This window comes from Thermobia domestica, chromosome 10, assembly GCF_964235325.1.
Source record: "Thermobia domestica chromosome 10, izTheDome1.hap1.1, whole genome shotgun sequence".
Lineage (NCBI taxonomy): Eukaryota > Metazoa > Arthropoda > Insecta > Zygentoma > Lepismatidae > Thermobia > Thermobia domestica.
This window is the reverse complement of record NC_137463.1, coordinates 182,110,347-182,135,225: the sequence shown is the minus strand read 5'-3', so window position 1 is coordinate 182,135,225 and position 24,879 is coordinate 182,110,347. Positions and strand designations below refer to the sequence as shown.

The following is a 24,879-nucleotide window of genomic DNA, read 5'->3' as shown; positions in this document are numbered from 1 at the left end:
AACCCGACCCGACAACCCGACCCAAGTAGCCTGACCCGATCCGAGTCGGGTCGGGTCAACCCGATCCGTTTGAGAGCACTATGGTCACGACACTGGGTGAACGCCAAAATGCACTCCCATTGGGAATTAAACCCGGACCACGTGTACCGAAGTCTTACACGTTAACCACTAGCTAGATCAAGCGGAGGATTTGTATATGCATGTTAATGAATAATTGGCACTTTTGAGGTTTGGTTATTTCTTTTTATAACTGATACCATGTCCGACGTGGGAGAAATTTATTTTTTTTTCTTGCTTTAGTTCTATGTGACGAAATTTTTATTCAAGGTCAGTGTTCTCACCTGCTTGGGCGGCAGGGGGTCTTTTCGGAAGGCAATAGCAAGAGTCTCTTGGCGGAGATAAAAGGAAATCGTTTAACTACAATGATAAGGGTTGAGGAAACAGGAGAACACCTGTGATTTTTTCCAAGCCTTCAACTTTCATTCCAAAATAGGTTCTTATGATTCCGGGACCGGTGCCACTTTAATTTTCCTTTCTCGGTAATTAAAACGTATTTTACAGTATATATAGTTGCACGTAAGAAGATATATAATATGAATTTTGTAATTTAAAATTTAAAAATACAGTACGATATTTAATTATAAAGTACTAATTTTATTTCATCACTTTCAGCAACAAATGAAATTCAAACAATTCGCTCCCTGGATCTTGGTCTCAATACTGCGTCTTATTCTTTGTCTTGCAGTCAAGTCTTGGTCCTGCATTTCGTAGTCTTGGTGGACTTTCATGCTATACAAGAGCCAAGAATGCTCGCCTCATCGGTACAAATGAAGACCAAGTGTGATTTTGATTATGGCCTTTCATACTATACGGAAAGCAAGAAAATATGCTCACCGCTACTTGGTGATCACCAAAACAAGGCCAAGAGCAAGATTACTATGCAATTCGTCTTGCATATCCAATCTTTATCTTGTTCTTGTATCGATGTCCTTGGGCTTGGTGAAATAAAATGAAATATTCAGTTTAAGGTCCCTCGATTCTGCACCGAGGCTAAGGGATACGGTGACCATGAGAAATGAATGAAATGGTGGAATGAAGAAAGTGAGAGGAAACAGGAGAACCCCGAAAAAACCCACTACACGGCGTTTCTCCACCACAAAGCCTACTTAGCGCAAGCTGGGATCGAACCATGGACACCATACATCAGAGATGAATTCTCTACCACTGAGCCACCGCAGCCCTGCTTGGGCTTGGTCGTCCATATCCAATCTTTCTTTTGGCCTTTCTTAAACAACTTCTAGTTTTGTTCTAAATCCAGACTCCATATTGGCGTAGATATTAATATTACAGTCGATTGGTAAAATCAATATGCCACATTTACAAATTAAAGTACCCTCAAGTACAAAAATAAGCATTTACCATAAAACCACTAGCTGCAAGTGTTCAAAATAGATTTATGGTTTCTATAAAATCAATTGAAAATTGCTATTTTTAATTAGGCAGCTAGTGAAAAACAGCAGCTTTCGACTCTAGCCGAGTTTAAGCTCAACCTAAAACAGTTGACCAAAGTGAACTGACCCGACTTACCCGACCCGACCCGAGCTGACCCGACCCGAGTAGCCTGACCCGACAACCCGACCCGACCCGTTTGAGAGTACTGGTTGATAGTTTTCATGCTGTTGGAATAGATTGTTTATCTACTTACGTACTGTATATGACAAATATACACTATTAACTAGCAGATTATGTTTATCATTGTTTGATTTCTTGTCCGTCCGTCTGGTTTTGTCCGTTCACCCATCCGTCTATTGACAGATATCAGAGCAAAAACGGTTAGATATATCGAGATTTTTTTTTTTTTTTTTTTGGCAATGAATTCAGCATCCCAAGAATAAGTTCCATCTCCCTTAGCTCGCTATTCAAATCGGAAGTGGTTCAAGTTAGCCATTTCTGGTTTCAACGTTTATTGCCATAGGACAAAATTTGTAACAGATAACGAGAAGTTTTTTTTTTGTACACGATTCAGCGTCTCAAGGCAACAAATTATGACTACCCACAACACTCTATTGGAACGGAAAGTGGTTCGAATTTACTATTACTTCCGGATTCAATACTGATAGCAAAAACGGTAAGTGCTATTAGGATGCGAATTTTTGCAATTAACTTAGCGTCCTAGGAATAGGTTTCATTTGCTATTGAAACCTATTCAAACCGGAAGTGGTTAAAATTACTCATTTTCCGTTTCAACTTTATCGCCACAGAACGAAAATGGTAACAGATAGCAAGAAGCGTTTATTTTTCCAAACGATTCAGCTTCTCAAGACAACATAACATGAGTATCCACAACACACTACTCAAATCAGAAGCATTCAAATTTACTATTACTTTCCGTTTCAAAACTGATTTCCATAGAGCGAAAACGGTAAATGTTATCAAGATGCGGTTTTTGCAATCGATTCAGCATCCCAATAATGGATTTTATCTCCTTCATTAGCCCTCTATTCAAACTGTAAATGGTTGAAATAAATAATTTTTGGTTTCAACCTTTATCACTATAGAAAAGAAAGCAGTAAAAGATAGCGAGTTATGGTTTTCTTTGATAGGGATTCAGCGTCCGAGGAACAGATTCTGTTTTTGATTTTATACTCTATTGTAACCAATGCCTATAGATGCACTACTTCAAGTTTGAGTATTGAATTCACATACTTTGCAAGTCTTAGTTTCACACTGTGAAACGATACTCACTTTTTATTTGTAAAGAACATACGTCTGAAAAGCTATAAATTATCGGTAATGGAAATCAATGTAAGACCAAACATCATTAGGTTAAAATTCGTTTCTCCAGCCACATTCTTTTGTGAGTTGTGACCCAAGGATAATATCAGAGAAGAGGAGGTTTGTCCTACTTCCAATGCATATCTTATTGGATCCATTAATGCACGTAGTATTTCTGCCAGAATATCATATAAAGAGGGTCGAGATTGGAGTCCCTTCCTACTTTCTGGAAGTTCCCAGCTTCACTTGCACTTCCGAATTTCGGTCAAACTGTGAAATATGGTATCTGGTGGTGTTGGAACGTTTTCTGATATCGCTGAGGGAAAGCGAGGTTCCCTTAATGTTCTATGCGAAATGAGAGCATCCAATTATTTCTCTTTGGAAAAAGCTTATCAACCGCCCTAGAAATTGTGGGATATTTGGTGCAATGGCAGCACTCAACAACAAATCGCTTCAACTAATGATTAATTGTAGGCCATAGGACTTCCGTGAATCATGGGTTTTCTTGGAAGGATGGTTCTTAGGTCATAAGTCATCAGATGACCATTATAGTAAAGCCTGTTGTCAGCCTAGGGCAGGTTTCCTAATCTTATCCTCTAGAACTCACATTTGCACTTGTCTTCAAGACCCTAGCTCAGAGTATTAAAAAATTAATGATATGTTCATTTCAAGATTCAAACACAGGGTAGGTCAAGATAAACCGAACTGGACGAGGGAGATGAGAAACTGAAATACGCTAGTATGTTCAACGTAGGAACATGCAGTAATGTGAGTTATCAACGAAGCATGTCAACTTTGTACGGAGAGAGAGGGGGAAGGTACTGGAAGAAGAAATACGACTTGCAGCTGTAAAACGAAAAGCAATCAAAGTAAAACCACGAAAATGCCACTGACGAGAGAGGCAAGAAGGAATATTGCTCGAGGGCAGATCACTGAAAGGAATCCAAGAAAAATTCTGTGCTGAGTTCAATAGTGATCCACCCACCAAGTCATCTATATACGAACTCATAAAGAAGTTTAAACAAACAGGATCCATACTTGTAAATTGCATGATACCGCCTTGGAAAAGAGCCCGAGACTCATAAGGAAGGTATTAGCCAGCGGATGTGCAAAGTTCTACTAAGTGCACAATGCATCTGTCACAGCAGACGAGAGTGTCATGAACAACATGTCAGCGTCTTCTGAAGGACCTTAACATGCAGCAACGCACTCACATCTGACAGACTGTCTCAAAGGATTTATGACCTAGAAGGTACCCTGATATATCGAGTTGCGCTTTTCAATTGTGAGGCAACAAGATCAAGATATTCAACAATCTACGAAACATTGAAGCACTGCAACAGAAAATGCACAATGCCAACATCCAACGAATTGTTAGAGCAAGTCGCACTGAACATGATCCATCTGGTCAACTTGTACTCGAAACAGTATCTCTGTATCGATCGGTTAACAGTATTTCTGTAGAGACAGAGTAACGCATATAAATACGCCTTTGATTTACTCATATAATGTTGCCTTGCAGTTCATATATTCATAATTTGGTTTGGGTTCGGATTATCTTGGCCCTCCCCGTAGATAAATTAAGAGTGTTACATCACAAGTAGGTGTGAAATAAGGTACGCACACACTTCTATAAGCCTGTTTTGTTACTCACCTTCCAACATCATCTGCTCATCTTCACTTACATTTTTATAATCTTATACAGGGTGTTAATGAACTATACCGACAAACTGTAAGAGGTGATTCCTCACATCAAAATAAGAGAAACTTGAAAAATAAGTCAAGAAGTTCCTATGGACCTATTGCCAAAAGTGCATCATTTCAGAGCTAGGGCTGTCCAAAATCGCGAAAAAGTTACATTTCAACAGGCCCTATTTCGAATTCCAGAAACTGTGAATGGTGGTCCTTTTCAGCGTAAAGGAAGTCACGCACACACAATCCAAAAATGCATATTAGATCAATTTTCAATGGGTGTGCAGGGTATAATTCTCAAATATGCTCTCAATAGAGTTTTCAGATATACCCTGATTTCAAGGAGAGTCCAAAGTAGGCAGGGGATAAGCTTTAACAACAATCGACATCCAGTGCTTCGGAGGAAAGGCGGAAGTGTTAGAAACCGGCAGCTCTATGTTCTTTTGTGTTCGGAACAACGTGTGATGCTAAATATTTCGTCACGGTATATTTCACGTTTTCTTCACTTATAAGCATGATAGAAAACATGGCAGCATGCTTTTTTCTGAGTACGAGAGACCATGCTGTTGACGATCCTTAACACTTCCGACATCGCGCCAAAGGATTCCGTGTTCACTGCCGTCAAGGCTTGTAATTTGCCTACTTTGGACCAATCGTAAAGTCAGAGCACATCTCAAAATCCGGTTGATGGCATGCTGGGAATTTCACCATGCAGGAAATACTCTGCACACCCATTACAAATTAATGAAATATGCCTTTTTTGATTGTGTATGCGTAACTTCCTTTACGCTGATAAGGATCACCACTCTACGATTTCTCGAATTCGAAATACGACCTCTTTAGCGTTTTCGCGATTTTGGACAGCCCTAGCTCTGAAACTATGCATTTTCCCCCACAGGTTCATAGGAACTTTTTGACTTATTTTCATATGAGGAATCACCTCTTACAGTTTGTCGGCCTAGTTCATTAACACCCTGTATACCAATGAATAACGAAGGGAAATTCATTTTGATGTCAGTGTGTTACTCAAGAAATGAATGTTGGACCTCATTTCACAAATCATTCCTGGTGCATGGATTAAAGTAACTACAATATTCCAATTTTTTATGTGTTGTAGCATACGACAAGTTAGATATAAAGATTCAATAATGAATTATTATAATATGAGTCATTGATAAATTAATTTAAATTTTAGGAAATTAAAATTAGAGCAGAAAGAAAAGTAACTGATCAAAGTGTTTGAAAAAAGTAATTGATAAAATAACCAAAAATTAATTAAAATTATAAAATGCATTGAAGAAACACTACCCATTGAAAACTATGTAAATATAGTAATATATGTTTAACTTTTTATACATTTTACAATTTATAGACCATTTTCAGGAACATTTTTCAGAAATCTTAAAAGAAATGTATAGTCACTATTCGCTAATCGTTTCTTAGAAACAAATTTTACAAGACAGTATTTCGCCATTCTTTTAACATGTGTATTACTGAAGAAAAAGGTGAAGGTGCTTTCCAATCATAATTTTTAAAAAAAATTCTCGCTTATTAATTGTAAATTAGTTGAATTTTAATCAATTGGATTAAAAATTACTCCCGAGTTTAATATTATGATCCGTTAGTTTTAAAGTAATGACAAGAATCATTTAGTTTTACATCCGAGGTCTTTCCTTTAAGCTAAAGGAGATGGATGAATAATGAAAGTGAATGATTTTGAAAGAATTAGTGGGAAAAGGATGTAAGAAAAAGCGAGATGACCTCGAGGAAAAAAAACACACGAACATAATATTGTCGATCACAAACTAACATGATTTGTGATTGAACCAGGAGTTTCTCTCACTAAAAGTTAGTGCTCTGCCACTGAGTTACTGTGAGTTAGTTAACGTTTGATGTGGATTAAAATTATCGTGTATGATGTTAATCAGTAAAAAAAAAGATTGTAATCTATTTGTGTTTTCAGGTCAATATAGATGCACAGCGACATGAGTAAAGAAACTCTGGATTTTATCTTCGTTCAAGAAGATGTTATGGAAAAATAAATATATACCATATTAAGGTATGTATACAAAAATGACATGTGACCTGAAACGACGAAACCAAGAGTCTGAGTGCTTGAATCTTCTTTCGATGAAATTCTGTGTATGCAACAGTAGGCGTATAAAGTTTTGTAAGGATGGCTGCCTATTTTGTAAACATCATGAAATATGTTAAACATTTGCTTAGCTAACGAACATATAAAAAGTTAAATCTTTGTTGTTAAGCCGAACAAGTGACCTTATCGTGATAACAGTCCATTTCCTTAACATTAAATAATATTCAGTGAAGTTTAACATTCGTTTGTACAGACAGCGGACGTAGGCTGCTATCTTTATTACAGTAAACATAATATTGATTTTCTTGAAAAAAATCAGTGTTTTGTTATTATTTATAAGCCCTTCTCTCCTTCCGAAAATCCTCTAAGAAGACACTTATATAACGAATACTATTAGATAATATGTATGGGTAAGGGAAAAAGATATACAATTCTGAATCTTACTTCAAGAAGATAACAAAATTTTCACATTATTTTTCCATTCAAAAACAAAATTCTAAAATTATAATATTATGAAAAGAAAGCGCATTCTACTTTCTTTGGGTAACTCAAAGAATTTTTAGCAGAAACAGTTATAAAAAACTTCATATAAGATGAGATTTTAATTATAACAAAAATATACGGAAAAGGCAAACATGAAATCATGTTTATCACAAACCAAACATATTAAACAAAGTAATTCCATATTCCTCCGTGTTTGCACTTTATTACGTCCAACTTCGAAATAACACATCTGTCAACCAAGTAATTTATAATAATAATAATAATAATTCCATAAGTATAGATTTGAAATTTAAATGCACTAAACAGTTTTTGTTTTATTTTTTCATTTCTTTTATTATTATTATTTTTTACCTTTATAAACTCTAATATTCAATTCATTTCTGTCTTTGGTCTTGTGTCTTGAGTTTGGCGTTTGAGAAAGTTCTTTGCATGTAGTTTAAACAGCGAATAAAACAGATTCATACAACAAATTATCTATAGATATTACAAGAAAGATAGAAGACATGTTAATTTTACAAGTTTATAAGTATTTTTTTTTTTACAATTTTTTGTTATTTTTCCATTTTTCTTAAAAAGATAATCAATTGAACAACCAAACAAGCAAACAAAAAAGTGTTATTCAAATACTCACTATATAACATCACTTCTTTTATTTTTTATATAAAGGATATGGTTTTATCCTGATTGAAATCTTTGGTATATATAGCTTTTTACATTGTATCCTTGTTTTCGTAAATATTTTGTTTTGAAAATATTACAAAGGATCTGTCCTTAACATTTAACACGATTTTCTGATCCCTCAAATTCACATTTATTCTTCCATTCCTCATATTGGGACAGCTTTTACGTAAAACAAAACAACTTTCGAAGAATCTTCCTTGCACTCTTCGTTTCACAATTTTACTTACACGTCATAAATCTAATAACTTTGTCTGTATCCACATATTTTAATAACAATTTACATGATGACTTTGATACATCACTGGAAAACAAGCTGATATCAAGTTATAGATAGTATATTTCTTGCCCTGATTGCATTCTTAATGCATTCCTCTTCACCGTTTTTTTTAAAGAAAGTACGTTTCTTATAATATATAAAAATATGTTTTGGTGAATATTTCTTTACTGATATAATAGAACTTTTTAATATAACTAATTTATACAAGGTAATTGATTAATCTCAAACATAATATGGTTTGACAGTAAGATCAAGACATCGCAATACGAATTTTGATTCAGTTCAAATTCATGATTCTGAATACAGTTCAAAGTACAATAATGTAAAATGAAATTATTGAGATACGCACAAGGGAACAGCAAACTTAACATTAATGAAGGTAATATACTAGTAAAGCCCTTGTACATAAAAGGAATTTAGAACCCTTAATGTAAGTGGAAATTAATTACAAGAGTTTAGTTAATAAAAGTATTAATTTAACTTAATTCGAAACTTGGGCTACATATTTAGCCTAAGTTTCATATCATATAGGATTTTTTTAAAATTTTAAAACTAAAATTGTTTTGAATTTTGTAGAACTTTTAATCTCTTGTTACGATAGGAAGCTATAAGAAGTTTTAGGGTAGTTTTTTATCCTTTGTTCTTAATAGTAATGCTATTGGTCTTCATAAACTGTTTCACCAACCTAAGCTCAAATTCCTCACTCCTTACATGAAATGTAAATTATATATATATATATATATTAATGTGAATAAATTTTATTATATTTCTGTCAATTTCAAAATAAAATTTAAAGCTGTAAAATAATACTATAATAGTTTGAAACAGTAATTCAAGAATATGGTTGTAGCTTGATTATGTTTACTGTTTTCTTACTTTTTATTCAACCGAAAAAAAAATAGTTACAGCATTTCAAAGTGGAAACAAAAAAATGTCGTTGGAACAGTTCATTTTACAGTACAATGAAAGAATTTTTCCATGAAGAACTAAAAAAAATTCTGTAGTTATTAATATGAGTAAGTAAACAAATCATTTAAATAATTACTTTCTTGTAACTGACACGCTCATTTGTAAACCTTGTTATATGCTTATGAAATACAATACTTTACTGAAAAAGTATTTTTCTCATTGTAACTAACCTAACGGTTTAACCAATTTATTGCCATGAGATCCAAACATAGTTCACAAACACTTCTCTAAACGAAGTGGCAATAACCAATTTTCAGGTTTAGCTCAAAAACCCATTGATGTCCCAATTTTTATTCGTGTCTTCGCTTTTCAAATTTAGTTCATTTAGCCTTGAAAAACAAAAATTAGTCTTAAATTTAAAACTTTTTTTTAAAAATTACAGTGTCTCAAATACCTGATGAAAATAAATTTAAGTATTGTTTTCATAATGTTACAATTTTCCCTTGGCAATCAACCTGTTGTTCATTTATTCGTATTTCACGGTTTTTAAAATAATCCCGATTCACATGGCCATGAATTTTAAAATGATATGTTTAATAAAGCCACAGTATTCAACGTACTCGGATAATCATGGATTTAAAACGAAAACTACCTCAAGAAGAAGATATGTTACTTTTACGTTCTAACCGTGCAAAAGAAAAGTACATAATTTATTCTACTTCACTGCCCCTTTGAAATTCTGTTAGTTTATGATACTTATTATACATTGTCATTTGTTACTTTTGATGACACAAGAGATAAGAATAAAAGAGAAATGCATTTTTAATTCACGAAGGGCAAGATCAAATATTCTTTTCCAGATCCAAGGTTTTTCGTAATAAATTAATATACGTACGTATTAATTGTTCTTTTGTTATTATTATTTGTCTATTTACACGTAACTTCTTTTTCTACTTCAATTCATTCTCGATTATTTTTGAAGACTTTATTGAAAGAAGCACCACCATAATTCTGTTTAATTATATCAATAAGGTCTCCATACGGCCGCATCCGAGTGCGTCCGGCTCGGAACTTGACTGATCCCTCCAAGCCTAGGTTGCTGTGCACCCGTTTGAGGTTGCCCAGTTGAATGCTGGGAGTGATCGTCTTGGTTGTGGTTTGTTTGACCCGTTGGAGTTCCACCCATAGAGAGGGTTCTCGAAACAGGCGTAGTCGAACCCAAGACATCTCCACCTGTTGATCTTTGTGAACTGTTGTTGATTTGTTCCATCGCACTTTGCAGTTCGGTTCCATGTAAATGGAGCTGATTCTGACTAACGCTCGAATATAGTTGAGAATACAATAAAGAAGCCGGCAAAACGGGAGTGCTGAGATACAGTCCTGTATTCGACGCTGACGAACCACTATACGCGCCTTGTCCCATCAATGAGAAGTTGCTGTTCGAGCTTAGATGTCCTGAAGCATTGCCTAATAACGAAGGCATTGTTGTACCTGCCGCAGATGTCTGTTGCGTTGCTAATCCCCCGCCACCTGCGCCACTGAGTTGAGAGCTGACTGAATCAGAAAGAGAACGGGACACAGATAACGAGAAATCATTCGAAGAAGCGGACGTAGGATAACGGGGCACCAGTACCGATGATGATGAAGACCTGTCCTGGTTGTGTCCAGTGCCTAGCCCAAGGTGGTCCAAATCTCCACCCTTCAATCTTGTGTCACTGAGTGTAGTCGCTGAGAAGTCTGTTGACCCTACACCTCCTCCTGAAGAACCTGTGTTATCCGGCAGCACTAGAAAAAGAAGGTTATATCAGAGGTTATTTTTAATGTCTTTACAGATTTACTAATAATTAGATAATCTGAATAACTAGATACCAAGAAGCATTAAGAATTTATCAAGAAAGAAAGAAAGGGAAATATACAATTAGCTTTATTAATACGTTTAGGCTCCAACTACATAAAATAACTAAATATCTAGTATCTTCATTCTACACCAGTGATAGTTAATGGATCGTGCGAACACAATACAATTGAAGACCTCGGTGCAAGAAGGGGACAGCTCCACTTTTTAAAATTTTTCAGGAATCGCAAACTGTTACACCTCCTTCCCCCGACACGTAACCCGTTACAGCTCCTTTACTTTAATATCTTATGGAATATCTATTGGCTGGAGCAGTACCGTTCTTGTACAGACTGAAAGACAACATTTTTCTTCATATGTTTCAGTGTAAAACCCAAAATCGAAAAAAAGTGGAGCTGTCCCCTTCTTGCACCGAGATCTTGAATTTGAAAATGGAATCTTTGAGTGTTACGCCCCACTGTTATCTCGTATATGCTAAAGGAAACAATGATGATGAAAATCAATGGAATGGTGAAGAAAGTGAGACGAAACGGGAAAACCTCCAGAAAACTCAAACATATGTTGTTTGTCCACCACAAAACCCACCTTCCGTGATCAAAGATCTAACAAGAGATCCAACGCACCAGAGGTGAACGCTTTATCGCTGAACACCTCGGCACTATAATTTAATTGTAATAAACAAGTTACATGGAGAAACACAACAAAACCACGAGAAAGCAAAATTACCTAACGGAAATTGGTAATGCAAATTTTCTATATTTATAGTTCATAAGCATTTACAGTAAAGTCGGTAGTAATTAAACTTTCTTACATTTCGTATTTGTTAACTTCGCCAAAAGGAATTGGGTATAGTTCAAAGTTCCCATATTTTGTATGAATAATATAAATTTGAAGGATCTGTAACTAAAACAAATGTATGTCGATAGGTGAAATAAATTACATTAAATTTCTAAGTGTAAAGGAAATGTAAATGGAACAATAGAAATGTCTGTAGAAACATTTAGAAAGAAGATAAGATACATTTTGTGACTCTCTTAATAAAGAAAAGAAAGGAGCTCATGTGTATGTTATAGTACATATCTATAGAGTACCATACTATACAAAACAATTGCATGAATATAGGGGAAGGCAGTGAAAAATAATTACAAGAACTCAATATGTGGATATAGAAAAGCATGGAGAAAAGTGATAAAGTGAGATGGAAAATCAACATGAAAACGTTGGAAAAAAGTGTGTGTGAAAGACAGAAACGAAAAACTGGTTAGAACATTGAGATGTAGAAATTTGACAGAAGGTGTAGAGAAAAGTAAAACATGAAAATTTTAATTTAACTAATAAAATTAAAAAAGGACAATTCTTAAGTCAAAGCAAAGATAATAGAGGGCGCTGACCTACCAGTGACGGCAGACATACAACTATAAACAACTCAGTACAAGAAAGGATAGGGAAATGAATTGTAATTCGAGAAGAAAAGAATATTTTGATTTTATTTAGTTGTTTTTGGCACGACTCTAGATTATTTCAATTGTTCTCACGGAGCCTTCATCAATTGTAAGAATAATCAACCAGTAACATGCCTCTTCTGAAATGCAAATAATCTCCGAGTTTGTGACGTTGTTAATTAGCACCATGGTTCAATTAAACATAAATCATTCTTTTTTTAGATTTCGGGCCCTATTAGATAGCCCCGCGATTAAGGTCTGAGATAACCCCGCGATTAAGGTCTGCTTTATACATGGAAATTAATATGGTTAGGTTGCTAGGGCAAAAAGTGTTCTATGAAAAGGAACTATACATTGAGATTACATAGTATGCATATTTTGTTGATTTTGACAGAGATTTGTGATTCATCCTAATAGTACATGGCACATGCCTTAGTCACAGTAATCCTAATAATAAACAGTTACACTACCAGCGCTATCGCTTGCTATATTGAAGTTCTTGAGTTATTGCATAAATATATAAAGGTAACTAAGAAAGTTCTGACGCTTTTTTGGAGGTCTGTGTTCAATTGGGCCTCACACAGTGAGTTGAAAGCGAATGGAGATAAGGCGAAAGTCAGTTGTTGGTGTGGATATATCCAACATACTACCCGGTTGTGGCCGTTCAGTTGCACCGTGAACTTGCGTAAGGACAGAGTGAATATGGAACCTCCACAGAGCGTCAAAAGGGCGTGTATGCTGTATGAGTTCAAACTGGGGTCAAATCCAGCTGCAGTTGGGGCCGAAGAATGCCAGGCCTTTGGTGAAGGTGTCGTACCTATGCTGACAGTGCAGCGGTGGTTTAACAGGTTTAAGGTCGGTGACGAAACACTCGAAGACGTACCACGTGCTGGAAGACCAATACATGTACAAAATGAAGATCTTCAGGTAGCAATTGAGGCGAACGGTGGCCAGACATGTGAAGAACTGGGACTACAATTCCGTATGAGTGGAGAAACCATTCGGCAACACCTATATCAACTTTGGAAGAACTACATGTTGGGTCGATGGGTCCCACATGATTTGACTCCGGGCCAGAAGGCAACACGAGCATACACCTGTGTTTCTTTGCTGTCTCGTTTGAGGAAGGAGCCATTTCTGGACTGGGTGTTGACATGTGATGAGAAGTGGGTCCTGTACGAAGCTCCACGGCTCCGTCATAAATTGGTTAGCATCCCATGAACCGGTTCCAAAGCAGCCGAAACCAACACTGCACCAGAAGGTCCTCCTGTGTGTTTGGTGGACTGCTCGCAGTATCATGTATCGGAAACTGCTACCAGTTGGTCAGAGAATCAATGCAACTGCCTACTGTCAACAGTTGAGCTGTACTCAAGAAAATCTCAAAACTCTGGAGCCAGCACTTCTGAATCACAAAGGGATCCTCCTATTACAGGACAATGCTAAGCCCCACGTGGCTAGGATGACCTGGGACACCATTCTACGCCTTGGATGGGACACACTATTGCATCCGCCATACTCCCCGGACATTGCACCATTCGATTATCACCTGTTCCATTCCTTAGACAATCACCTTAGAGGACACCAGTTTAAATCCCTAGTAAAGATGCAAAATGCACTTGATATCTTCTTCGCTTCACGATCCTGCAAGTTCTACCGCGATGGAATCCGTGACCTTCCAAGAACGTTGGCAGAAGGTCGTCGATTCAGATGGGGACTATTTTTGATTTTTCAGGTACGTCTTAGGTGATATATCAATGTTCGAAAATGGTAGGGGAAAAAGCAACAGAACTTTCTTGGTTACCTTTATAGTATGGAGCTTGAGGTGGTAATAAGCAGTCATACTACCTGCGCTATCGCTTGCTATATTGAAGTCCCTGAATAATTGCATAAATATAGTATGGAGTTTGAGATAGTTGGTGATCAAACTCAAATAGGATCTAATACGCAATAATAATAATAATAATAATAATAATAATAATAATAATAATAATAATAATAATAATAATAATAATAATAATAATAATAATAATAATAATAATAATGTAAACAATTAGAGCTTACATAGTACGATTTTAACCTGTAGTGTACTGCGGGGCGCAGGCTCGAGCGAAACAATTAATGGTTAGATAGAGTTTGTAAATCTAAAATATTTCTTCTTTACATGGGAAATAATGTAATGTCTGATTGGAACAATTTATATGTTGAATCTGGAGGTAATAATTAATATAATTAGATAATTTAGTGGAGGAATATGTATGAATTAAGTTGGTTATTTGAGGTTAGGCTAGTGACAGTCATATGATGAAGGTTCTCGACTACTACGTTATTGACTTTCGTGTGGAAAGGTTTTTTTTTTTTTTTTTTTTTTTTTTTTTTTTGACATACCACTTGGATTAATACTTAAAATATTATAACAGTGACATAATAAATAACCTTGGCGAAAGTATAATAAATATACATTTGTTGAAGAGACTATTTATTTGAGAATTGAAAAAGTATACATATATTTATATTCTTTAATATTTAAACATTTTTTTAATTTTTTAACCAGAACAAAAACATTTATACTAATATTTATCAAATTATTTTTGGGCAAGAAAAGTTTTGTCAAGCTGCAGAAGGACGGTTATAAAACCAAAAACAAAGGAATCCCTTACATCATTATACAAAGTACCGGTATACAGTTCTGGTTTTTCAATGCTGCATAATGTCACTCTCCTGTATTCTTTATCAGTGGCATATGTACTTTCAGCCAGTGGTGCTATTCAGCCGGTTCGCTAGAACCGGTTGTTAAAATATTTCTAGTTCACAGAACCGTTTGCTATAGCCAGACATAAACACACACACACGCATGACCTAACCAAGAGTGAAAGAAAGGTGCCAAACAAATTAGTGAAAACACCTCTGTACTTTTCCCGCTCGCTTGTATTATGAAAACAACTTTCAATTGTTTTAATTCAATAGGCAGACAGAAATTTGAATATGAATTCCGAAATACTGGGATCTGTAAGTGTAATGAATGTGATACGTATCTAAGGGGTCGTCCACTTATTACGTAACGCGGCAAAGGGAGAGAAAAGATTCGGCCTTGCGTTACGAAGTATGACACAAGGGAGGAGATGCTCAACGTCTTCGTCACGTAACGTGTTTTTCTATAATCTTTATTTTTATTCTCAGTTTTAATGCAATCTTTTAAACAAATAATTTTATTCGGTTTCTTTTCATTTTTATAAATAAATATTTATATTGTTTCGAAAAATTGAGAACATACAGCCTGTATAAATTTAATCATGCAGAAAGGATTTGAAGACGCTACTAGACACCAACATGACTGATGTCGAACCCTACGTGTATTACCAAACAATAAAGTTCTGTTTTGTGGCTATCGCCGCAATGCATTTACGGTAGATACACGCTTTTCTGGAGTTAGTTTTAGTAATCGTAACCACCACTTGAAAATGCCCTCTCGTCCCCACTCGTTTCGCTATTTCTGAGAATAGATTTAAAGCTTTTGATTTGAATCATTACCCACTCTATTTTTCCAAGGAGTTTCGCATGTGGAACAGAAGAAACTCTTTTTCGTGAAATAATGTTTTCCGCGACAGAACGATCCAAGTAAAATAAGATATTAAAAACCGAATTCGTTTGATATTTATCTCATACTGAATTTTTTATCTTTAGATTTGAATTTTCCAAGAGAAATCGAGTTTATTCGCATTCTGGCCCTGATTTAGGACAAGAAGAATTTGAAAAGGGGTAAAATGAAGTCCAAATAAGATGGTCGAAAGCTTGTTCACGAACGAGATGTCCCTGCTCCTTCACGTGTGCAGCCACGTCAAATCTGTAATCTACGGGGAAGAGACCTTCTTTGTATCGTCGACACTGGGAAATTTTCAAATACAAGAATCATCCTGGATTCCAGAAAAAAAAGTAAATATGAATCTTTTAGATCCTGTTTCACTTGTTTCTTCCTGCAACAATCCCTTCTTGCCAATCATCGGTGACCTAAGAGGTTGGGTGCGATCTCCTTAGGAAAACGACAGTACTGAATTTCGAAAACTTAAGACTGGTTAATCAAACAGCCTTATGGGATTAAAATATTATTACGGTACTACCATTTTCTAATATTTTGATTTATTGAAAAAAAAAACTACACATATATTCAAAATACAAGCATTTTGTAATGAAAAGTTCTGCCATTAAAATTATTATTATTATTTTTTTTATTGTGATAACCCCCAAAATAAGCAAAATTGGTGAAAAAACAAAAAACAAAAAGCGTTGCGTAACAAAGGGGAAGGGGTTCAGCCTTGCATTACGAAATGTAACAAGGGAGAGGGAAGGGTAAAATTGATCAAAAACAGCGTTACGTAATACATGAACGCCCCCTAATTCCTGTTACGTGTGCTACCTATCTGCAATACTTTTTCGAATAACTCCAATGTCTTCATCAGCTCTTGGGATTGTCCTGTTTATTTCAAGAATAACATAACTCAAAAATCGCCCATATTGGCTTATGGTCAGAAAATGAAAGCTAATCTTGATGTCTATCTCTGGTAAAAATTTCATAGATGTGCTTCCAAAACTGGGCGCTTGAGAACACTTTGTTGTTCTTGTGCCCATTTGTTTTCATTGCGTTTCGAAACTTTTCAACGTTTTTCCTGAAAAGTTAGGAATTTTGAGCTATGTCATTTTTGAAATAAATAGGCAATATGTACCTTCGAAGCAATATGTACAAAATAAAGTGGTCTTTTCATCGATATCTCGATCGATTGCTTATCATGACCAATACTATCTATCATTACTCAATATGTGCCTGGTGAGACACCCTCTATATATACAGTATATATATATATATATATATATATATATATATATACGAGAGAGAGAACCGTTGTTAAAAGATTAGAATAGCACCAGTGCTTTCAGCATTACGTGCTACCAGATAAACAGTAAGTGCTAAGTGCTCCATTGTGGCGAAAAGCTAGTGTTCCGCATATGGAGAGCCATTTCGATCCTGGTGTGAACTTATCTAGTTAGAATCTTACGTTAAACTCTAGAGCCATACCTTACATAACCTGAAAAGGGATGTTCCAAACTAACAAGCAACAATAAGCAATACTAAAGCATTGACTATGATCATTTTTCGGAGCATAGAAAATGTCTTTTTTGTAATGACAGTACTGCTAGTTTTGAGAATCAAAGGCTTCAACACTTAAAAAAAAAAGCACCAAATTGCCCTAATACTATGTAATTTATTAAGTTTTACATTTAAACATTTTAAAATTTTGTGGTGTATTCACTTATAAAAACGTCAAAAAAAAAAATGCAGTTGAGTGCGCATGTAATTTTTTAACCACAGCACCATCGGCATGGTTGGAGACACACGCCACCTATGTATAACTTATTAAAAGTCTTTACACCTTTGACAAATATGTTACCCAAGGGACGTACGCAATAAGGCATCGGGATTTTAACTCTTATTGATCAATATATCGCAAACCCGGTGGAAGACTGTTACAAGTTAAAAATACACGTTTATGGGAACTTGACTTTTAAAGTTTGTTATTCTATCAAAATCGCTTCCTGGAATACTGGTATTTCTGCCATCTAAGGGTTAATTTGTTTAGTTACGTTTCTGCGAAAATACCACCAGTAGAATTCGCTTCTCTCTCTCTATTCTCTTCTGAGCGATGATAACTCAAAATTTCCATTTTTTGAGTTGCAACACTTCCGTCAGGTGTGCTTTATTATAGTACATATATACAAAAATCGCTCTTGTTCTAAAAGCAAATAAAATTAATTGCTTAAATCACCCTTGTCGAAATTCTGCGTACACCACTGGTATTAACTAATTGTACACTATGTTGTGCAGGTTCTATATAGGATACTTATTTTCTTTTTATTTACATGCACTGTTTCTATTAGAAAATCATTTATGTGGGTAACTAATTATTTCTACATTTTGAGACAGCAACAAATATTTTTGTATTTTAAATATAAATCATGCTAAACCATTAGTTGTAAGTACATGGCTGCAGCTTTCTAAATCTCTTAAGTTACTATGTGGTGATGCTTTAAGAAAAATATTAATCACTTAGATCTTGACTGTTGGCAGATGCCATGGCGTGTTAGCGTAACAGAAAATTTCGATATTTTGCGCGCCATGTTTGGTTCAGAATATAAAACTTTTGGGATACACCTAGTATGGTGAGAGAATTGAGCAGTTACTTGATATTATAAGGTAATAAACTCCAGTTTAACCGGTATTGCACCAGGGAATTGAGTTGAGTTGAGTTTATATTATTGAATAGTTCTTTAATTTTTCGTATATCATGTCATATAATTATTTAGGAAATAGTATGAAACTTGTTGAATTCAAAATGTGATGCAGTAAATGGTTACATTCTTTTGGAAGTTTTTGGTAACATTTCATCTACCCAGTAATGCTCTTCTTCTTGTATTCTTACATGAACAGTTAAAAAGGAAAACAAACGAAGTTTAAAAAATGTATAAAGTGAGAGGAAAAGGGAAAAAACTGAGAAAGAAATAGAGAAAATGTGCTTAACTTCCTTCCTTTTACAAGAAACTACTATTTCGCAAAAGCACGTCTTTCTTGACTTCTGTGTGTTGATAACTGAAGTTCCGTTGTTTCCCAGCCTTTGTTGTCCCGCAATTACTAATTTAGCCGTATCACGACTGCAAAACCTTGCAAAGTGCCAACTGAAAAGGGAGATAGCTTTTTGGAGCAATAGAGTAAAAGTAAGAAAGCAGTGAAGATACATGTACCGTACCCCCATTTCGCCCTTTCTCAATCCTCCAACAAACCCCTTTAAGAAACATCAGACAAAGTACTAAGTTCCTTTTGGTAATGAGACTCGTCTTGTCTTTTTAGCACAAAAGGAGGTGAGAAAGGGAACTTTTTGACGTGAGACACATACACACAGGGGGGGAAAGGAAAGAGAGAGAGAGGCGGAGAAAGATTTTGTTGTTTAATGAGGTTTGTAATCGACTGCTCCATTGTGTAAGATGTAAAGGGAAGAACCCGTGTATACGTGGGGAATGTTCGCTAAGATGAAATCTTTCCTCCACCACACTAAAAGGAGTTTCCTTCTCACATTCTGGTTCAGTGTTTATAAGTGACAAAACCAACTCTCCATCTATAAGCCAACTTAGACAATAGGGAAAAAAAAATTTAAAAAACTTAATAGCATCTTTTGTACAAACGCAACAATATAGTTAATTTATATTTGTGTGTTAATTTATATAAGACATATGAAAACAAAGTACAAATGATAAAACAGTAACAATGAGACCACTGAAACTCGTATCTTCCAAAGTTTAATTTGATAAAGGAACATTTTCGTTCGAATGGTAGGTTACACTTAGAATAATTAATGTAAACTTACTGAAAATTTTATCTTTGATCATTACGAAGGAATTTCACTTTGCACATTGGTTAAACTTTACTGAAGGAAGTTACTGGTGTCGAAAATAAGCCAGAACATTTGCCATTTTAATGACAAAAGTTATTTTCCACATATAATTGGAAACAGCTTCTATTTATGCTCTATAGTGCTAAAACTACTGCCATATCACTCTTACGTTTTAATGGTACAAAGTCTATGCTGTGTACCTTTTTACTTAATTGATTTTACACAAATTTGTTTCATTTAATTAATCTACATTGTTACTGAAGATGTTCTTTACTTACTATTTTCACATGCACACACAGGCTGTTTGTATTTCCGTGCAATGTGCATGCATCACATTTCACACGGATATGAAATGCTTTTTCACATACGTACACTGACACTCGTAAAATACTATGTGTCAAGCTTATATGTTCATCTTCACGAGAAAAGCGGGAAATGTAAACTACACTGGAAGAAATAATAGGATACCTAACAGTGTGACATAGATGAAGATAGTATGTTATTAAGTTAACATACTTCAAAGTACTGCTGAGAAATATTTATTTTCTTTCAGGACAAGTTTACCATACCTACTTAAAAAGTCATACTAATAATAACATGGTTAGACATAAAAATAGAGAATTAAGGTAAGTGAATAATTGGTGTAACCGAATAATTTGATACTCTTTACTAGTATATCGTTCTTTCACTTTGAAATCGAATATATATATATATATATATATATATATATATATATATATATATATATATATATATATATATATATATAATTTGTATATATCGCTTAGCTTTCTTTTCCAAAATCATCAAATAACAAGTACTTGATGAAAGTATAACTTTAAGTAATGTTTCCTAAGATTGGCTCTTAGTTTACCATGGTTAAACAACAAAAAACACGATAAAGAAAGTATTAACATCATATCTATCAAAGAAGACACAGTGTTAACACAAAATTACAAAGATATTTGGTCTAGGAATTAATTCGTGCGGGTAGACAAGAGATGGCGCAACGAACGAAGCGTCCCACAGTTCCGTGTATCCACACATGTGTTGCAAACCCCTGTCATCGCGTATCGTTCGTAGTATAGGGCAGTGGATTAAAGCGTCAACAACACCAGTTTATAGTTAAGTGAACATGGCGCAATTTGTGCCTGATAAAGTGTTTTTGCGGGGTGTCCTGCTGCATTACTTTAACATGCAGAAAAGTGCGACTGAAAGTCATCGTATTTTGGTGGAAGTGTATGGTGACCATGCTCTAGCTGAGCGAACGTGTCAGAAGTGGTTTGCACGGTTTAGAAGTGGTGATTTCGGCTTGGCAGACCAAGAGCAAGCTGGACAGCCAAAAAAATTTCAAAACGAAGAATTGACAGCATTGCTCGAGCAGGATTCGTGTCAAACGCAGGAACAACTTGCAGCAGCATTAGGCGTTGATCAAACAACAGTCTCCAAACGCTTGAAAGCCATGGGAATGATTCAAAAGATGTCACATTGGGTTCCACATGAATTGAAAGACAGAGACGTTGAAAGACGAAAAACCATTTGCGAATTGCTGCTTCAACGACAGAGCAGAAAGGGGTTTCTGCATCGAATTATTACGGGTGATGAGAAGTGGATCCATTACGAGAACCCTAAACGAAAAAAGGCCTGGGTGAAACCAGGTGAACCAGGTCCATCACAACCAAAACGAGATATTCACTGTGCAAAGGTTATGCTGTGCATATGGTGGGATATGAAAGGTGTGGTGTACTATGAGCTGCTGCAACCGGGTGAAACTATGAATGGAGAACGTTATCGACGACAATTAATGCGTTTGAAGCAAGCTCTGGCCAGAACACGACCAGAATGGGAGAACAGACATGATAAACTTATTGTTCAACATGATAACGCTCGCCCACATGTCGCAAAACCGGTCAAAACCTATTTAGAAAATGTCGGATGGGAAGTTTTACCCCACCCGCCGTATTCACCAGACGTTGCTCCTTCGGACTACTACTTGTTCGATTGCATGAACAACGACTTGATTGGACAGCGGTTTACTTCTTCAGAAGATATCGAAACATGGGTCTCTGACTGGATCGCTTCCAAGGATGAGAACTTCTTTCGCCACGGAATCCGTACATTGCCTGACAGATGGGCGAAAGTGGTGGCTAGTGATAGACAATATTTTTCTTAAGGTATTTATGTATTTTGTGTTTGTACTACAGCTTCAATGTGTGCGTACCAACCGCACGAATTAATTCCTAGACCAAATATTTGTCTTAAATCTACTTATACCTATAGCTACGTATCATCAAAGGAAAGAGATATACTGACTCCTTAAGGTACTTTTAGTAAATAGCGTTCTTTCTCATTGTATGTCTACTAAGAACATGTTATTTAATACAGAGAAAATTCTATCATAAAGTATCAAATTAGTAAGTAATAAGTTTATGTTTTCATCTAAAAGCCTTCCCAATATTTTCTGATCTTCCTCTGTATTGATAGTAACATGATCTGAAAAGATTTTTTTTTTAAATACCAAATTGAACAAATTATTTTTAGCCTTCTCAAATATGTAATAATACTTATTTCATTTTGAGTCTCTTGTTTTTTCTTCTATAATCAGAAATTCCCTTTAAATTCAAACACTCAAGCTACAGTTATTTAAAATAGGGAATCCATTTTATAAACTTTTATATTTTGGTAGAAATTCATTGTATAAGTTATGATTAATAAATACTACATTTATTTTAATGCAACTTATTATAAATTAACAAAATTAAATTAGTCAATGTTTCATTAGTATAACGAATGATCCAGTGAGAATCCAGTGAGAATCTTCCAGCCGTAATCTGAAATGTTGACGGCTTGAGAAACTAATTTCAAATTTCTGCACTTCAGAATACGAAATGCAAAACTTGTGACGGTGTAGGGTTCCCAGCAGAAAACGGGAACCAAAATGGTGGTGCACCTGCACACGTAAACCAACATGTATAGATATACCACATTGACTTGACACCTAGTCTTCCGTTCCAAGCGCTGCTATCGGCTGAAGGAAGTCCACTCCCTTTCTCTCGCTTAGCAACAGCTGAACCCTTATTGGCTCAGCGCGTGGGTGTGTGAGGGTGTGAGCTTTAGTTCGCATTTTTGCCACGGATCAAGACATTTTGGCAGCACAATAGTACAGCTTAAATCATTTTTGGCCGAGTTAACTGGATTATACACTGATCCAAGGAGCCGATTTTGGTTTCAGTGTGTGTACTTGTAGCGATTTCTTTCAAAAACTGCTCTTAATAGGTCAGGTAAAAATGATAGAGCTCTTTCAAGATGATACTCGACAGCGGAAGAGTGTGCTCTTTGAATATTTGTATGGACTTTATTGCACTTTTTAATAGCTTTACTTCAGTTTTCACTAATCTCAACTGCTCCTCTACAATATCTTTTCTGAAGCTCATAAAAGTCATGAAGGATTCTAGCATGTATCTCTTTGAATGTAACAACATCCACTTGACAATCTATTTCAGTTCTAACGATTTTTTTCCAAATAACATCAGTACTTGGGTTTCCATGTGTCTGAGAGTATGTTTGCCCTCCTGAATGGCCCAACTCCTCTTCATGACCTTTGCTAAATCACATATGGTAACCTGCTCTTCATTGTTCATCTTTGAATACTCAAGAACTCGTAAGAAGACATCTTCTCTTTCAGTCTGTATCGGTCTGCATTTCTTCATCGCTTTGAATTCAACTTATGTCGACATCTGTTTCCTTATATTCCTAGGAATTGTTCTAAATTTACACTCCATATCTCGTAAATAAATCCCTGCAATATTCAATGCCGTTTCTGACAGTCACGGCCTAATTATCACTGCGTTCTTCATAAGGTGACACTATAACTTCTTGAAAAGTGCAGTAGAGAGCTGAGGCAGATTGGAAATGCCAAACATCTCATCCATAATAACAGCAACAAATGGTGACTTCTATACTTCCATTACAATTTCTTTCTCCATTACTTTAACAACCGAATCGTTCCCTCGATTGTCGTTATCCTGTTATTATTGTATATTTATTGAGATTTGTGATGCTTCTGAATGCTATAATAACAAATTATTTCGTTTGGTCTATTCCGACAGTATCTATTAAATATGCCTATTGTGTTGAAGAAGTAACAGAGAGCTGAGGTAAATGCAAATAACCATTTCATAAATTTATCCAGATATTTTAATAAAACGTGGATTTTTTAGGTAGATGCTCCTTGTAACAAGCAGCCTTCAACATTTACAGTTTTTTGTATGAGTGGCATAAGCATGCAGGAAGCGTTCCTTTCGCTACGTTAAGTTTTACGTGCTCGGAGAGACGTAGACTGAGTGCCGTGTTTATAATAAACAAAAACAAAAATCGTAATAATAAATAGTAAAATCATCTATATTTCTTTTGTGAAGGAAAGTGTAAGTATCAATTACAGCTGTTACATTTATATCTTGCTTCTGATTCTGATTTATAAAATTACACTTTGAAATTGTGAATTCTGAGGCAAATGTGTAGCGTCAGTATTTACTCATTCAGAACTTAAAAAAAAAAGTAAAAAAAGAGGGACACTGTTCACAAATGACTCCAATTGCCTAGATTTCTTGCATCATTACTGAGTTGTTGGTTAAAAGCCGTGTTAAAGTAATTTGTAATATGTTCAAACTCCTCAATTCATGCGGTTACAACATATAAATAATGGAAACTCCTATTCCTATGTGTTCATTGGTTCGACATCTATTACTGAATACTGAGTGTAAATGAAATCTTCTTCTTCAAGCAAAACAACCAGTGCCTTAATGTATTAAATCTACTTACGAGATGAAACAGCGCTACTCGTTCCAAAGGCGTCGTGAGCGGATGCGGTGCTCTGTCCGTTGATGTCCGTAGAGAATCCGAGCGCTGGAGTGTTGAAGCCTCCACCTTGGAGCCCTGTAGCCGCACAGCCCCCAAGACTTCCACTGAGGTACGACGAATACGGGTTAGCGCTGTATGTGCCCCAGTGGCTATTGGTCGCCCCTAACCCAAACGCCTGGCCCATATCTGTAACACAACAAATAAAATGAGATGAGTTAGATGAATAGAGAAGTAGCCATAATCAAAGGGTATGATTAAAGTACAAGAAATGCATAAATTAGAGCCATTATAAGAAATAAGGGAATGTGTGGGCATAATGATAATCGTACTGACAAAGTAAGAAGCCCAATGTT

At 35.5% G+C, this 24,879-nt stretch overlaps 1 protein-coding gene across 2 annotated transcripts in view; it reads right to left on the bottom strand.

The window, feature by feature from the left end:
• Nucleotides 1-7,084: 7,084 nt before the first annotated feature.
• Nucleotides 7,085-24,879, bottom strand: part of LOC145662866 (uncharacterized) — a 224,548-nt gene continuing 206,753 nt past the window's right edge. Inside the window, exons 4-5 of one of the 2 annotated variants that reach the window (XM_081728807.1) lie at nucleotides 24,488-24,712; nucleotides 7,085-10,718 (exon numbers count right to left, since the gene is read on the bottom strand). In XM_081728807.1, the coding sequence (XP_081584933.1) occupies nucleotides 9,958-10,718; nucleotides 24,488-24,712 (986 nt within the window). In that variant the 3' untranslated portion in view covers nucleotides 7,085-9,957. The remainder of the gene's footprint in view (nucleotides 10,719-24,487; nucleotides 24,713-24,879) is intronic. The other variant, XM_081728808.1, reaches the window with a different exon arrangement.